Source organism: Herpailurus yagouaroundi, unplaced genomic scaffold (assembly GCF_014898765.1).
Source record: "Herpailurus yagouaroundi ecotype Mexico unplaced genomic scaffold, PumYag 139, whole genome shotgun sequence".
NCBI classification, from domain to species: domain Eukaryota; kingdom Metazoa; phylum Chordata; class Mammalia; order Carnivora; family Felidae; genus Herpailurus; species Herpailurus yagouaroundi.
Genome location: NW_024412394.1, coordinates 25916848 through 25932923, shown reverse-complemented (window position 1 = coordinate 25932923; position 16076 = coordinate 25916848). Strand labels below are relative to the sequence as shown.

At 34.1% G+C, this 16076-nt stretch overlaps 1 protein-coding gene across 3 annotated transcripts in view; it reads right to left on the bottom strand.

Moving 5' to 3' along the window:
• The window catches only part of PHF3 (PHD finger protein 3), an 82794-nt gene that overhangs the window by 64001 nt on the left and 2717 nt on the right, over nt 1-16076 (bottom strand). The window contains exon 2 of one of the 3 annotated variants that reach the window (XM_040473861.1): nt 6809-7077. The exons of 1 other annotated variant lie outside the window; for it this stretch is intronic. In XM_040473861.1, coding sequence (XP_040329795.1) covers nt 6809-7052 — 244 coding nt within the window. In that variant the 5' untranslated portion in view covers nt 7053-7077. Of the gene's footprint in view, nt 1-4549; nt 4574-6808; nt 7078-16076 lie in introns of those variants that run through there. One more of the 3 variants, XM_040473863.1, reaches the window with a different exon arrangement.

Sequence of the window (16076 nt, the reverse complement as noted above, 5' to 3'; positions counted from 1 at the left end):
TAAATAAATAAATAAATAAATAAATAAATAAATAAATAAATAAATAAATTTAAAAATTAAAAATGGTATGAATGAACATAAAGAGTTCTTAGAAACAGTAATACAATTGTCAAAATTAAATATTCAAAGAAATGGAAAATATGACAGTGACTCTCTAAGCAGACATAAAGCAAAATATGGTAAATATTCAAGAAAGAGATGAAAAATGTGTCCTCTAGAAAGGGCAAAATCTGTCTACTAGGAGTTGCAGAGAAAACAGAAGAAAATTTCACAGAGCTGAAGGGATCACTCTCCAAACTGAAAACCCACCAAGGGCCCAGCAAAAATTAAAGATGAAACACCAAAAGATACAGAAAAGATTCTAAAGCAGGAGTGCAAGAATGGCCACCTAACAAAGCAAAAGTCTCATACAAGAATCAGGCAACCTAACCACAATACTAGATGCTAGAAGGCTAAGAAATAATGCCTTAAAATTTTAAGAAAGGTGATATTCAAATAAAAGCAAATTATTACTCAAATATGGTATGACCAGAAACTAAGGATGTCATTAAGAGGGAACAGATGTAATACAGAAAAGTAATAGCTCTAATAGCTCTACTCAAGGAGTGCAGTGAAGCTCAGGGATGACAGATGTTCAACAGGTCAAGAGAATGACAAGCCTAGACAGGAAAAGATAAGGACAGAGGGCTCTGGGATTTCCAGAAAAAAGGTAGATTGAATAGAACCAAATATCCCAGATCTTGAGAAAAGAAGCCCGTTATGAGAACACACATATGCAAGTTAAATTTTAAAAGATTCAGTAACCCAAAGAATAAAAACTGTTCTAGTCTTGATCCAAGGTCTGTATTTTACGTGAAATATGCAATGGACTTCAGAAATAATAATGAAATGAATTTTAAGTAATAGATAAAAGGAATAAACTTAAAGACATTACTTAGGGATATAATGATGAAGACATGACTAATTTTCAGATTTTAAATTAAGACAGAAAATTAAATGTTCATTCAACGCGAAGTAAAATTAAAATATACTTGGCTTTATATTACATCAAGTTAAAGAGAGCAAAAGTCAACTGTAAAAAAAAGTGTAAATTTCATATTCCCAGGGAACTATTACTCTATTTCTGATGAACCCTAAGTTCTTCCTTTTAGCCAATCAAACTGTACCTCTAACTGCTCCCTAATGGATCTAAGCTCTTTCCCATTATTCATAATATAGTCAAATTTCTTGGGGCACCTGGGTGGCTCAGTCGTTAGGCATCCAACTCTTGATTTCAGCTCAGGTCATGACCTCACAGTTCATGGGATCAAGCCCTGTGCCAGGCTTTGCACTGGCAGTGCAGAGCCTGCTTGGGATTCTCTCTCTTCTCTTTCTCTGTTCCCACCCCCAAATAAACAAACAAACAAAAAAAAAGTCAAATCTCTTGCCAATGTGACAAACTTTCAAGGATCTATGGCTATTATATCCTACTCTTTCCATCTTCCAGCATTTTCTCTCCTCCACTAAGGTTACATCTCTAATTCTACAAATTTTTGCCTCTCTTTTCTGTTAGCTCTCTTCTAAACATACTCATTTTCACCAAAATCACTCTAATTATAACTCAAAATGATATTTAATATTAACCATCACTTATGGAAATGATGTTTTATTCTTAAAGGCTATGCACGTTCTTACAAGGGTGATCAGTTACTCTAACAATTAACAGTATACAATCTGTCTTAGTATTTCATCACATTTGTATTACTACTTTGCTTACATGTATTGTTTGTATTTTCTTGTTCAAACGCCAATTCTCAAAAATAAGATAAACTGCACAAGAGGTTCACTGATTGTGACTTCTTGTGATGGCACAAGAGGTTAAAAAAAAAAAAAAAAAAAAACCACCATTCAGAATAATAAAAATAGTGAAAAAAGACCCCAGTGCAAATACGGAATGAATTTATATGTGTAGCTGGATCCACATTTCTAATTAATCTGAACAGTTTGCCACCCCCACAAATCAAGTATGAATAAGAAGAATAATAATTAAAATCTGAAAACAGGATTTTATTGGATCAAAGGTCCACTGTGTTTAGTTAAATGTAATGTCTGATTGAAAATGTTGTCCAAGAGAAGCATGAAGCCATAAAAACTTGTGAAAAGGGGCAGCTGGCTGACTCAGTCAGAGGGAGCATGCAACTCTTGATCTTGGGCTGTTGGGTTTGAATTCAAGCTCTACATTGAGTGCTGAGATTACTTAAATACATTTTAAACATTTTTAAAAAGGGATGCCTGGGTGGCTCAGTCAGTTAAGCATCCGGTTTCAGCTCAGGTCATGATCTCACCATTTCTTGAGTTCCAGCCCTGCATTGGGCTCTGTGCAGGCAGTGTGGAGCCTGCTTAGGATTCTCGGTCTCCCTCTCTCTCTGCCTCTCCCTGACTCGTGCTATCTCTGTCACTCTCAAAATAAATCAAAATAAACTGAAAAAACAAAAAAATTTGTAAACACCTTTTAATAAATCTCAGTAATGCACTAAGACACCAATTTTTTCAGGACAAGTGTCAGGACAACACAATTTTTCTGATTTTACATAGATGAATTCTGCCTCTAATGGTGAAGATGCCCCAAAACTATGAGCTATGACCAAAGTTAAAACTTGTGTGCCAAAAAAGGGACCAAATCACACATTGCTAAGAGGCTTATAAAACCAGTCTTAACATGTATTACAATACTTTGCTGTGAGGAAAGCAGCACAAACTAAAATTCTTACTAAACAAAACTGCTTGAATGTCATTCATGACAGGAAAGTGACTATCACATATGCATGCTACTAGAAATTTTCCTTTACATTTGAAAAAAGTACTTAAATGCACAATATGAATCAATTTTTAGCAAATGTGCAAGATACCGGTAAGATTTTAATGACTTTCTAAAATGTTTAATCTCCAAAAACCATGTACAGGAGGGGCTTTTTCTTATTTTAGTCAATGATCATTTTGTAAGCCATGATGTGGCCTGCAAAGAACACCTTGGTTTCACTGACGAGCACAAGAGCTATGAGTAAGTACTACTTGAATAAAAGGTATTCTGCGTACCCACATATCTACAATATATCTGTCTTCCTGGTCTTAAATAAATCAAATTACAGCCACTGAACATTTCTTTTCAATATGCCATATAAAGAAATGGTTAAATACAAGACTTCCTTCACATTTATGAATCAGAGCCATCCATGTAAAAGGGGAACATGTTTGTAAAAGGAGAGAAAAAATATTTCTCCTTGACACTGTGTATTGCCAGTTTTTCAAAAACCATTTCAATGATTTTACATACGTGGTATATATAAACAAGTGGTATATATAAACAATATGTTCAAGTGGTATATACAATATATTTGGTATCAACAACCTATTACTTGGGCAAATATTTTAATTTTAAGGATAACAAGATTTTTAAAGAATTCCGATAACTGTTGTGATTATCAAGATCAGACATTTCTCCACTACTTAATGATTTTCCTCACTGGAGTTAAAAAAAAAAAGTTTACTGGGCAATCTAAAAACCATATGCAAATACTGCAATTATGTACATATATACTTTGGAGTCCAAAGCATTCTAAAAGAGACCAGAAATCTATTGGTGATCTCCCAACATGAAATGATCAGCATCCTAATTTTTTTGCCTCAAACAGAGCCCTAAAAGTAATCTTCAACGTTTCTTTCCTATTTTTGTAATTTTTAAAGCTATTCTATGACTTCCGGATACAGATTAAATATATGCAAGCCATTCAACTATGTCAACAAAAAACTGGTCTTTAACAACTACAGCAAATCAACTTGGTTAAGCATAGTAGAGAAGAAGACATAGCAGTTATTGGTTTGCTAGTTTTAGCACTGTCAAAACCAAAGTTACAAAATTACCACAATCTACAACTGTCATTGATGTGAGGAATAGTGACAGGGTCATTTCCCTGCTAAAGATTCAGTAAGACAATTAATAAAAGCATATAGACCCATGAACAAAACATCTGGATAAAAACTATATCCTTTTTATTTTATAACAAAAAGCTGAAGTGGTATGTGAATAGCTGAAACTTATAAAAATTATCCATATAAGGTTTTCACTAAATGGTTTATAATATAATTTCTTCTTCCCAACTGTCTCTGAAATCTAAAATTATGTCAAAACAAACTTTTCAAAAATTTAAATGATGTCCATCTTGCTATCATTAGAAAATATATAGGCCTTTTACTCAACCAAATATCCCAAAGGGCAAATGGAACTTTGAAGCAATCAAGATAAATGCCCTACCTGACTGCATAAAGAAATCTAAACGATCCTAGGCAGAAGAGCTTTATTACTTAAAATTTCCTCCACAAATTCCCTTACTATCTTAAAAACATATATACTACATACATATTAATAAAAAACAGTTCCACTTCAGAGCCAAGGTAAATAATTATAACACACAAATTTAAAATAAATTTAGAAAATAATTCTACTTAAGTTCTTAAATAAAAAAGTTCAAGTTTATAAGATAACAGAATCACAAACAAGTATTACTTATACCTCAAAAAACTGTTAAGTACTTCAGCAGAGATGTTCTCAGTCTTCTATTAAGAAAAGAAATGTTCACCAAACTGAAGAGACTTTTCACAATAGAAAGTTTTCAGATCAATAAAAATCAATTCTTTAAAAAAGGGGGACAGCAAGTAGGAATATTGGTATTATAAAAGGGCTGAAATTTTATAAATAAAGAAGTCTAACAAGATGATACATTTGCTAATTTCAGAACCAATTAACATCCTAAAGAGTAACCATATTTCCAGTAATAAGCACATAAGTATTCAATAAATGTTTTTCCTGAATTTAGACTGATGTGTGCGACTCTGTATACAACCAAGAACTGTCAAAAGCACTTGACAATAAAGATAATTAGGTACACTGTACTGACACAGGAACCAAAGTAAAAAACTTGAACAGTGCATACATAAAACAAAATTTTAAAAAGTTTAAAACATTTAAAATACAACAAAAACAATGTAAACCTACGCAATAACACAACACCAGGTATGTAATTCAGAGATATACCATTAGCAAACAATTCAAAAGACCTCAGTATTAAAGAGCTGTTAAAATGAAGATTCCTAGTAGGCAAAATGTTGAGGTCTTCAAGCAGAGTAATCTGAAAAATTTATGGATGAATAGCAGGCCAGCCTAATATAAATTTAAATATTGTTATATTAAAACATTAGGCAGAAAATATTAAAACGAAACAAAAATTATTCTGAAAAATCATAGTGCAGAAGTCTAGACTCATTGAAAGGCAGATCAACACCACATAAACCTGTGAACTACTCTCTGGAACAGTGATGGGAAGCCTAAATTCTCCAGTGAAGCTGATTTTCCTTTAGTTAATTTTAGCTTACAGAATAGCTAGCTAATTGCCCCAAAGTCTGCTGTAATATTTGCTTTGCTTTATAAAAGAAAACCTACATATTTTCCCACATATTAATGTATCTGAGATAATTTCATATTAAGAATTCGTCTAGCCTTACAGAAAGTTGCTATCCTTAATCATCCAGTTACTTCAACTACAGAACCTAGATCAGTGCTATCCAATAGAAATATAATGCAAGCCACATATGTAATTTTAAATTTTCAAGTAGCCACTTTTAAAAAAAGGTAAAAAGAGATGAAATTAATTTTAACCATATATTTTATTTTACTCAAAGTATACAAAATATCATAAATGTAATCAACATTAAAAAACTCCAATGGGGCACCTGGGTAGCTCAGTTGGTTAAGCATCCAACTCTTGATTTCGGCTCAGATTATCATCTCACAGTTTGTGAGACTGAGCCTTGCATAGGGCTCTGTGCTGTCAGCACGGAGATTCCCGCTCTCCCTCTCCCTCTGCCCCTCCCCCACCTCTCTCTCTTCAAAAATAAACATTAAAAAAACAAACAAAAAAACCCTCTGACAAAATATATTTGATATTTTTTTCATATTAAGTCTTTATAATGTAATGTGCAGGAGGTACTTTGGTGGCTGAAGTCAGTTAAGCATCTGACTCTTGATCTCAGCTCAGATCTTAACTTCAGGGTCCTGAGTTCAAGTCCCACATTGGGCTCTGCACTGGGCCTGGAGCCTACTTAAACAAACAAATCTAATGTGCACTTCACAGCACATCTCAGTTAGGACTGCACTCCTCTAAAGTGATTTAACAGTTTTATGTGGCTAGTGGTTACTATGCTGGACAGCACAGGTCTAGAGTTCTTTCTCTGGTTTTGAGATACATGTACAAAATACCAAAATATCTGAAATGAAAGCATACAATATATTAAATATGAAGGTCTGGGAGGGGCACTGAGAAAGGTCAATTCAGCAGTTCCCCTTGACTCCAGCAGGCCTATAGTGACATAATGTTCCAATTTGCTAAGCAATCCCTATATACTAGAGAGAGTCCCAACTTATACTTTTTGTCATAATGTAATAAACAGCACCCCTGTAATTCTCAAAAAGTGTCCCCCTTTGGATAATAAATTATATGGTCACCCTATCCATATCCATAATATCCTCAAAGATAATTCCACACTCCTTGGAAGAAAATTTAAAGTCTAATTCTGATGTCTAGAACAGCAGCTCTAAATTGAAAGTAAAGAATCCTAAATTCACTACCCTCACCAAAAAAACAAAAAAACAAAAAACAAAAAAAACAAAAAAAAAGAAAAAGAAAAAAAAGAAAAAGAATAAAAAAGATGCTGCTGAAAATTCTTTTTATTTTAAATTGCAGACTAAAAAAAAAAAAAAAAAAGTAAGAATTACCTGTTGAACAAGGCATCTGGAAATTGGGATCATTGCTATCCAAAACAGGCAAACAGAACTGGTTACTTGCAGATCCTAGCATAGGATCCTTATCGCTGAGCATGTTCTTCAGCGAGTCCTCTAAGACATTTTGACTTGTACTAAAATCCTCACAGACTTCATTCTCCAGGTTGGATCCTAGAAATAGGGCATCATCTAAGTGTTCAGTAGGAATTAAATGATTAAATGTATCAACTATATCCATGAAGACTTCTGTGTGTCTTTCAGCCCTATAGAAAGACAAAAAAAATACCATAAGAAATAAAGCTATCAATTGATAATCACCTAAAACCAAATTATTTTAATAGTTTTGAGTCTAAGAACACACTTCGGTATTTCTGAATTGTTTTTAAAAAAAACCCTCACTGTTGTTAGAATAAACATTTGGACATGTAGAACGAATCTTTACTAAATAATGTTTCTTCATCATACATGTAGAATATCATTTTACCAGAAATCCTATTAAATGTTTACTCAGTTTATTATTTTGAGGGAAAAACTATGTATATAATTCATTAATTTGATACAATTGAAAGAATGACATGGCTTAAACCATAAAAACCGTGTGTTTTTAACCATAATCTGTTCATAAATTAAGAATAAAACACTGCTTTCACAATAAGACCACATAAAAGAGCCAAAATCAAATCATATTTGTCCCATACCTATTAAGACGGTAAAATAGCCTTGTGTCATTTACAAAGCATTTAAATCATTTAAAGAAAGGTAATACAGAGAGAAAAAGGTCGTTTGTAGGGGTCGAGGGGGAAATGAAAAGACACTATTAATTAAACCCAACAAATCAAAACTCAAAAAAATACACACATACACAGGCAGAGACGTGCACATACACACATTTTAGTGGGGGGGACTCCTTTTAGGATAAAATGGGATAAATGACAAGAAAACAATATATCAGAGTTTTAAACTTATTTTAGTGAGTTATGTGAGGTACATACAGATGTCAAGCTAGTCTCCTACTATATATACTACACACTGCTCAGAAAGGTCATCTCATGCCCTGAAGAGCCTCAATTAATCAAAAGTTGAATCATGAAAATAAGACTGGTTTCAGAAAAAACTGAACCAATGTATTTTGGAAGGTGGGAGAGGAAGGGCATCAGCAAAAACATCTAATAATATTCAGTTAGCTAGAAATTCAACTAACCCAGAACATCTTGGGTTCCAAAATTCCAAGATTTTTTAGATCGGCTCCAAATCTACCAAAATTTCCTCAAACTGTCCTTGATTCTTTCCCCTATAAAAATGAAGGAAGAGGAAGTTCAAAGATATTTGACAATTTACTGGGTATATATCATATGCTGCCAACCATTTCACCCATATTTAGCCCATTTATGCCCAATGATAATAATAGACTCTACATAGAAAATACGTTTAAATAACTGGGGCGCCTGGGTGACTCAATCAGTTGAGACTCTGACTTCGGCTCAAGTCATGATCTCACAGTTTTCGAGTCCCGCATTGGGCTCACTTTTATCAGCATGGAGCCCGCTTTGGAACCTCTCGGTCTGCCCCTCCCCCCACTCGTTCTCATTCTCTCTCTCTCTAAAATAAATGAACACTTAACAAATAATTTTTTACAAGACAATTCATTTAAATAATGTAAATATTGGAGCACCTGGGTGGCTCAGTCGGTTGAGCATCTGACTTCAGCTCAGATCATGATCTCATAGCTCGTGAGTTCAAGCCCCACATCGGGCTCTGTGCTGCCAGCTCAGAGCCTGGAGCCTGCTTTGGATTCTGTGTCTGCCTCTCTCTCTCTCTCTGCCCTCCCCCACTCACTCTGTCTCTCTCTCTCTCTCTCTCAAATAAACATTAAAAATAATAATAAAATATTATAATAAAAATAATAAAAGTAAACAAATAAATAATGTAAATATCTCCCCACCCCAAACCATAAAACAGCCAAGATTCAAACCTAGGTTCCTAGGCTCCACAGCCTATAGCCATACCTCTTCCTCTTTCACACTAAGCTCCCAAACTAGAAATTGACTAGATTTGACTCATTAAAGGCTCTTCTTTAAAAATAATTTTCTAACAAACCAGTAGTTACCTGGGTCCTTGGATAACAGAAGGATACACTGCAAAGGGACAGGAAGATACTTTGGGGAATGATAAAAATTTCCTAAATCATGAATGTATACATCCACTGGAATTCATCAATCTGTTCATTTTAAGTAGAAAGTTTATTGTAACTCAATTTAAAATCCTAAAAAAAAAAATGAAAGAAAATTTCCGCATTCTCACAAAAGTTAATCCCCTTCTAAATGAAGGATTTCAGTATCTCTTCTCAAATTTTGGAATTTTACGTATATTAAAATATTAATAGGGGCGCCTGGGTGGCTCAGTCAGTTAAGCATCCAGCTTCGGCTCAGATTATGATCTCAGATTATGAACTTGTGGCTCGTGAGTTACAGCTCCACATGGGGCTCTGTGCTAACAGCTCAGAGCCTGGAGCCTGCTTTGGGGTCTGTGTCTCCCTTTCTCTCTACCCCTCCCTGTCTCTCTCTCTCTCTCTCTCTCTCTCAAAAATAAAACATTTTTTAAAATTAATTAATTAATATTCATAAAACACTAAAATGTTAATGATTTGATTGACATGCTGGCTATTTTATATGCATTCTCTAACTGTAACATTAAAAGAAAATTACAGCTCATGATGCTGATGAAAACTCAGGAAAACTTTAATTCTCTAATACTACCTGATCTCAGTACCTAAAAAAGGCTCAATTATATCACTAATACTTCCACTAATATGTTTTTAGGTTCCAAAAAATTTTTGTATAATAAATTTCTGGTATTTAATTTACAAAAAATGTTATTAAATGCTTACAAATTACGCAGCTAAAACTACTGACAAATTAGTTTATCTACAATATGCTGGAATCCAAAGCCACAGGTCAAGACTACATCCTTTTCAAAGTTGCATCCCACTTAGTAATCTTTTTTTCTCAGATGAATCAAAAAGAAAAAAAGGTTGGGGCGCCTGGGTGGCGCAGTCGGTTAAGCGTCCGACTTCAGCCAGGTTACGATCTCGCGGTCCGTGAGTTCGAGCCCCGCGTCGGGCTCTGGGCTGATGGCTCAGAGCCTGGAGCCTGTTTCCGATTCTGTGTCTCCCTCTCTCTCTGCCCCTCCCCCGTTCATGCTCTGTCTCTCTCTGTCTCAAAAATAAATAAACGTTGAAAAAAAAAATTTAAAAAAAAAAAAAGGTTAATTCCAGCTCTAAAAGCAAATAGTAAACTTTCTTTCTAAAAAAAGTATGCTGAATCTACTGAAAATTGCACTTATTCCCATAGCAACACGAGTCTGATAAATTCTACAAACTTAACCTGAAGTCCATCTTTCTGTTACTACTGGTTATGTGATTTCAAGCGATGGAGACATTAAGAACATTCAAAATTATGATCACATAGCTCAAAATCACAAAGCTATATGGAAGACCAACCCATTCTAAATATTCATTCACATTATTTAATAACATTCACAATATTTAGTAAATAGTGATCTAAATAAGCAGTATGTTTTTTTCAACAGCACTATTAGTGAACCATCCCCAAACTCCTTTACAAAAAGTACTTTAAGAGCTTGTGACATATTTTTTTATCTCAAAGGTAGACAATAGTCTTTAAAGACAAATTTTAAAAAATATAAAAAACAAAACATTGTGTAAATAAGATGGGTGAACCAAACTTTCCACTACAGCTTTTTGGCCAAACTGGTATGACTTGTAAAGTGTGTTTTATCTGAATTTAAATAAGCACACCAGGGAAAAGGCTTCCATAGTCAAATATTGAAAAGGACTAGCATAACAAAATTACATTTATTTAATACTACTTTTAATTCATTCAACACATGTTTACTAAGCAGTTACCATTGAGACATCTTTATGCCAACAAGACCAGGATTCTTCCAACACAGAATAGGTTATAAAATTAGGGACCCAAAGAAGACAATTTCTACAGGAGACATCACAAGACCAGTTTTCTTGTAAATCTATTATAAATTAGTAAGACTGACTTTTCATAAGCAGTACTAAGTGGTTCTGGGGGCAATTCCAAGGAAAAATTCCAAAAATGATAGTATACAGCCATCTCACAAGACTACCTTGAAAGTAATATTTAATGGAAGCATAAAGCAATTCGTTTTAAAAGATCAGTTTCAGATATCAAGTTCTCAGTATCAAAAATAAAATGATAAAATTTTCCATGCTAAATTGGAAAACAAACGTTAAGTCAACTGCAGAAATATTAACTCAATTAACATGAACACACTAATCTACTAAATGCAATGTGGTAAACTGGGTTGGATCATGAAACAGAAAAAGGACAGTAAAAGAAAAACCAGTAAAATCAGAATAAAGTCTGCAAGTTAGTTAATAGCAATGTACCAATGTTAATCTCTAGTTCTAATAAAGACACTAGCATTATGTCAGATGTAACAATCAGGAAACTGGATGAAGGAATACAGAAACTCTATACAATGTCTGCAATTTTTCTGTAAGTCTGAAGTTGTTATAAAAATATGTCTTTTTAAAAACATGAACACTAATCTAAAATTACTCTAAAATTAGAGGAGGCACCTGGTTGGCTCAGTCAGAAGAACAGTCTTGATCTAGGCGCCATGAATTTGATCCCCACATTGCGTGTACAAATTAAATAAATAAATAAATAAATAAGTAAACTTAAAAAAAAAAAACTTTGAAAAGTGTATTTAAAAATAATAACAGGTGCGCCTAGGTGGCTCAGTAGGTTAAGCATCTGACTTTAGCTCAGGTCATGATCTCATGGTTCCTGAGTTCAAGCCTCGCATCAGGCTCTGGGCTGATGGCTCAGGGCCTGGAGCCTGCTTCAGATTCTGTGTCTCGCTCTCTCTCTGCTCCTCCCCAACTCATGCTCTCTCTCTCTCTCTCTCTCTCTCTCTCTCTCTCTCTCTCAAAAATAAACATTAAAAGAAATAATAAAAATAAAAATTAAATTAGAGGAAATACCTAGTAATGTGCATAGACAAAGAAGATCTTTAAAATCTTCAAAAAAATAAATAAAAATAAAACAACAAGTCCATCTACAGTGTATGTTAAATGGATAATGATATGTACATATTCAATTAAATCGATACTAATAATTTGGGTATATATTGAAACCAGGAATTAGTTCTTAGATCACAGTAACGTCTCATGTTTCCAGACCATAAAATATCTCCAGCTAAGTCAGAGAACTGGGTAATCTACTTAATTCAAAATTACTCATTTACTCACATATTTATTAAGCATCTACTTATAAAGTATTATTATAGGTACCAGTGAAACAAGTACCATTCAAATCCAAGGAACTCACAATATAAGAGTATAGACATATAAACAACATGTAAACATCACAACAAAATAGGACAGTGTCATAATAAGGATTGCAGACAGTTATTACAGAGGAAGGTGAAACTCATGAGGCCAAGAATATCTAAGCAAGTGATGTATGAGCTGGATCCTAAAGGTCCAGAAGATACTCCAGGCAAAGGGAAGAACAGCATGTGCTAATTATGAATGACAGAGTCTGGTCCTAACAGACCATTTGGAAAGACTCAGAATACAATTAAAAAATAAGTATTACTACCAACATTCTGAATAAAATGAGTTTGAAGATATGTCCCGCTTTAAAATACTTTATCTGTAACTCTCAAAAAATTATACTGCAAACAAATTTAGTTTACACTGATAAAATCAGCATGTATTCTGTTTCATGGAATGGAAAGCAAAAAAGATTTAGAAAACACCAACAGCAAAAAAGAAAAAAAAGTTATATTTCTACAAAATCCCCTTTAAATTAAGAATACATTGAAACTATCTCAACTTTTCAGAAGCATCTTCAAAGTAAAACTATGTTTTATCATGTCATCTCCTTTAAAAAAAAATAGATATAAACCTAACAATAAATCATTAAAGCTACCAAAGACCCTAACAGTTTATACTATGAAGAAGCTCTGTCTCATGCAGTCTGTATTCACATATATGTGTATGGGGGTGGCATGGGGGAGTTACAAATATATTCAGGAGATTGTAAAATCTATGACAAAAAATTAAACAGGGTAATAGTGATGGGGAGAGGAAGAGTGTTTCTATGTACAATGGTAAATGAACATGTAAGCCAAAACCTGAAAAGAGGGAGTGATCCATGCACAAATGAGGAAAAGCAATCCAGGCAAAGACCTAAATGCAAAGGCCCTGGGAATGGAAGCTTGGTGCCCTATAGCCCCTATCCTATAGTCTAAATTAAGCTGTCAATTCATCAGGCTTGCTTACCGTGAACAAATTTCTAATAGGCACTAGTAGTAGAAAAATAAAAGTACCACTACTAATAGTGACTAAAAACGTAAAACGATGTGCTCTAATTTCACACCAGGCAATGGTCTACATGCTTTACATCAGTAATTCTCAATCAGAGGTGATTATGTCCCTCCAGAGGACATTTGGCCATATATGGAGACATTTCTGGTCATCACAAAGGGAGGGCAGGCTACTGGCATCCAGTAAATATACTACCAGACACAAGGAAAGCCCCACAACAAAGAATTATCCAGCCAGAAAACTGCTAAGGTTAAGAAACTCTGCCCTACATTTATTAATTTAATCCTCACAACAATGCTATATTATAATTCAGTAAACAAAGAAAAGAAAAAGAAACGAAGGGAGGGAAGAATTGGGATCAAAGAGATTAAATTACTTGCTATAGTAAATGGTGGAGCTGAAATTTGAACCCAGAAAATTTCCTTCAAGAATCAATGCACTTACCACTACACTATATTATCTATTTATAAAGCAAAATGCATTGAGTATTTATTATGTGCCAGGCACAGAGTAAACTTAATGTATGCATGATGTCACTTAATCTTCACAACCATACAATTAGGCAGGTACCATTATTATTTCAAGTTATAAGAGTGGGGCTAAAGCTTAGCAAAGTTACACCCAGTATTATAGAATAAATAAGTGACACAGCTGGGACTCAATTCTGCTCTGACACAAAGGTCAGTTCTTAACCACCATAATATGAAAACATTAAAGATGAGTAACAGGTTATCTTTCCAGGATAGAGAAAAGGAAAATCACTAAATGGTTAAACAAAGTAGTACAACACAATTCTAGAAAGTACAATTCTATAGAGCAATGCAACCTAATCAACTGCTCTAAACACTCTTCAAATTCTACTCCAGTTGCATTGGTTAGAATCTTTAAGAAAAAGCAAAGCTCGAAACTTTTCTAAATCAGGTAGAAGAACAGGTAAGATTCCAAGGTGTCTGCCATACTAAGACTAAAGCTAACCTAAGAATCCAGAAAAAGAACTATCAAGTACAAGCTGAATCTGGCAAAAGCAGAATTACACTAGCCAGCTGCACTAACTCCAAAGTTTACAACCATATCCTACTGATATTAGCAGTTTGGACTGACCATACAACCAGTGGAAGTAGCTCATCATTAAAACTATGGATTAGGTCCTAACAGTACAAGCTAACAGGTACTTTTAGCATGCACTATGTTTCAGGCCCTATGCTAAGTGTATTGTATGCCTTATCTATTTAGTTCCTCCCAACAACCCTGCAAGGAAGGTACAATTACTCTATTTTACAGACAAGCAAATTGAGGCCCAGACCATTATGTAATTTGCCCCAAACTGAAACCCAAGCAGCGTGATTACTGAATCCGCACATTTATACTATACTATATGCACTCTACTTGTGTAACACATACTAATTTTTATGTTCTTAATAATTAATAAAATCTTAAAAATACTAAAAAGAAAGTGACCTACCCTTCTTCCAAAATAAGTTAGAAAATACACACTTAGCCACTCCCTACACATAAAAAACACAATGGCTATCCTCAGTGTGTATAAACATCATTTTGGAAGTTATCGACTACAAACTCTGCAATTTATTTTCACAGTCTACAATTTTAGAATGTTTTCACATGGCCAACTCACACAAATTATGAATGAACCAAAAAAACATTAAGTTTAGCCTTTCTGTACAATCTACTATGCCATTCAAAACTTCATCTAATAAAGTTAGATCATGCTAAAACTAATTAAAACCTCTGGATAGTATTTTGAAATTTTTATTAAACTATTTCTCTTCATTCTTTCTCTTCACTGTACAACTGATCATAAAAATGAAAATTCCCTGACCATTAAAAAATGATCTAAAGGCACCTGGGTAGCTCAGTTGGTTAAACTTTCAGCTTCAGCTCAGGCCATAATCTTCTTGTAGTTCTTGAGTTCGAGCCCCGCATTAGGCTCTGTGCTGACAGCTCAGAGCCTGGAACCTGCTTCAGACTCTGTGTCTCCCTCTCTCTGCCCCTTCCCCATGCATGCTTGCACTCCCTCTCTCAAAAATAAACATTAAAAAAAAATTGTTTTAATGATATAAATTAACACACAATGCATAGGAGTAAGTGTCCGGTCTACACATTTGGCAATTTCTCACACAATGCCTTTTGTAATTCTTGAAATATCATCTTTTCACTTTAATATAAAGATTTAACATCTTGAGTCTTTGACTCTTGTTTCTCAACCTAGACTATGTTTCTTGAGGGTAAAAACAGCCCCTGGGTCTCACATATTTTGAATCAAACCAATACCCTCAATATCTTTTCCCAGTATTCAAAGAGCAGCAAATAAAAGGGAGTATCTTTCTCAAACATGCAACTATACTGTAAGTGTCTAACAATTTGCCAAGTCATTTTTGTAGTTAAAAAATAAAATGTCTATCCTTCTGAAAACATACTCCAGGATTCTCGGAGGTGCTCCAAGAAAAAATAAGAGAAACAGAGCCCAAGACGTACTGCTCCACAAAAGAAAAGAAATCCAACAGCCCTCGTCAGAAAGATTTCCTGAAATGTGGATGAAAGAAAATAGAAATCTGCACTCCAAGAACCCTAATAGTTCCTGACACTGTGAAGTAGTTACGGGTAATCCACAAACCTGAGATACTGATCAATGAAGCTCATTATCTCATTAAAGAGGAGAAAAGACCTTATCTCCAGACAAAAATTAAGTAAAAAGGATTTCATGAGATATGTGTCAAAAACAAAAAAAGTGCACATTTAAGAAAGCAAAATGTATTAAAAAGGCAACGCCATATTACCAAGGAAGATAACCATTATGTTTCAGTACTAAAAAAAAAAAAAAAAAAAAAAAAAAAAAAAAAAAAAAAAAATTTT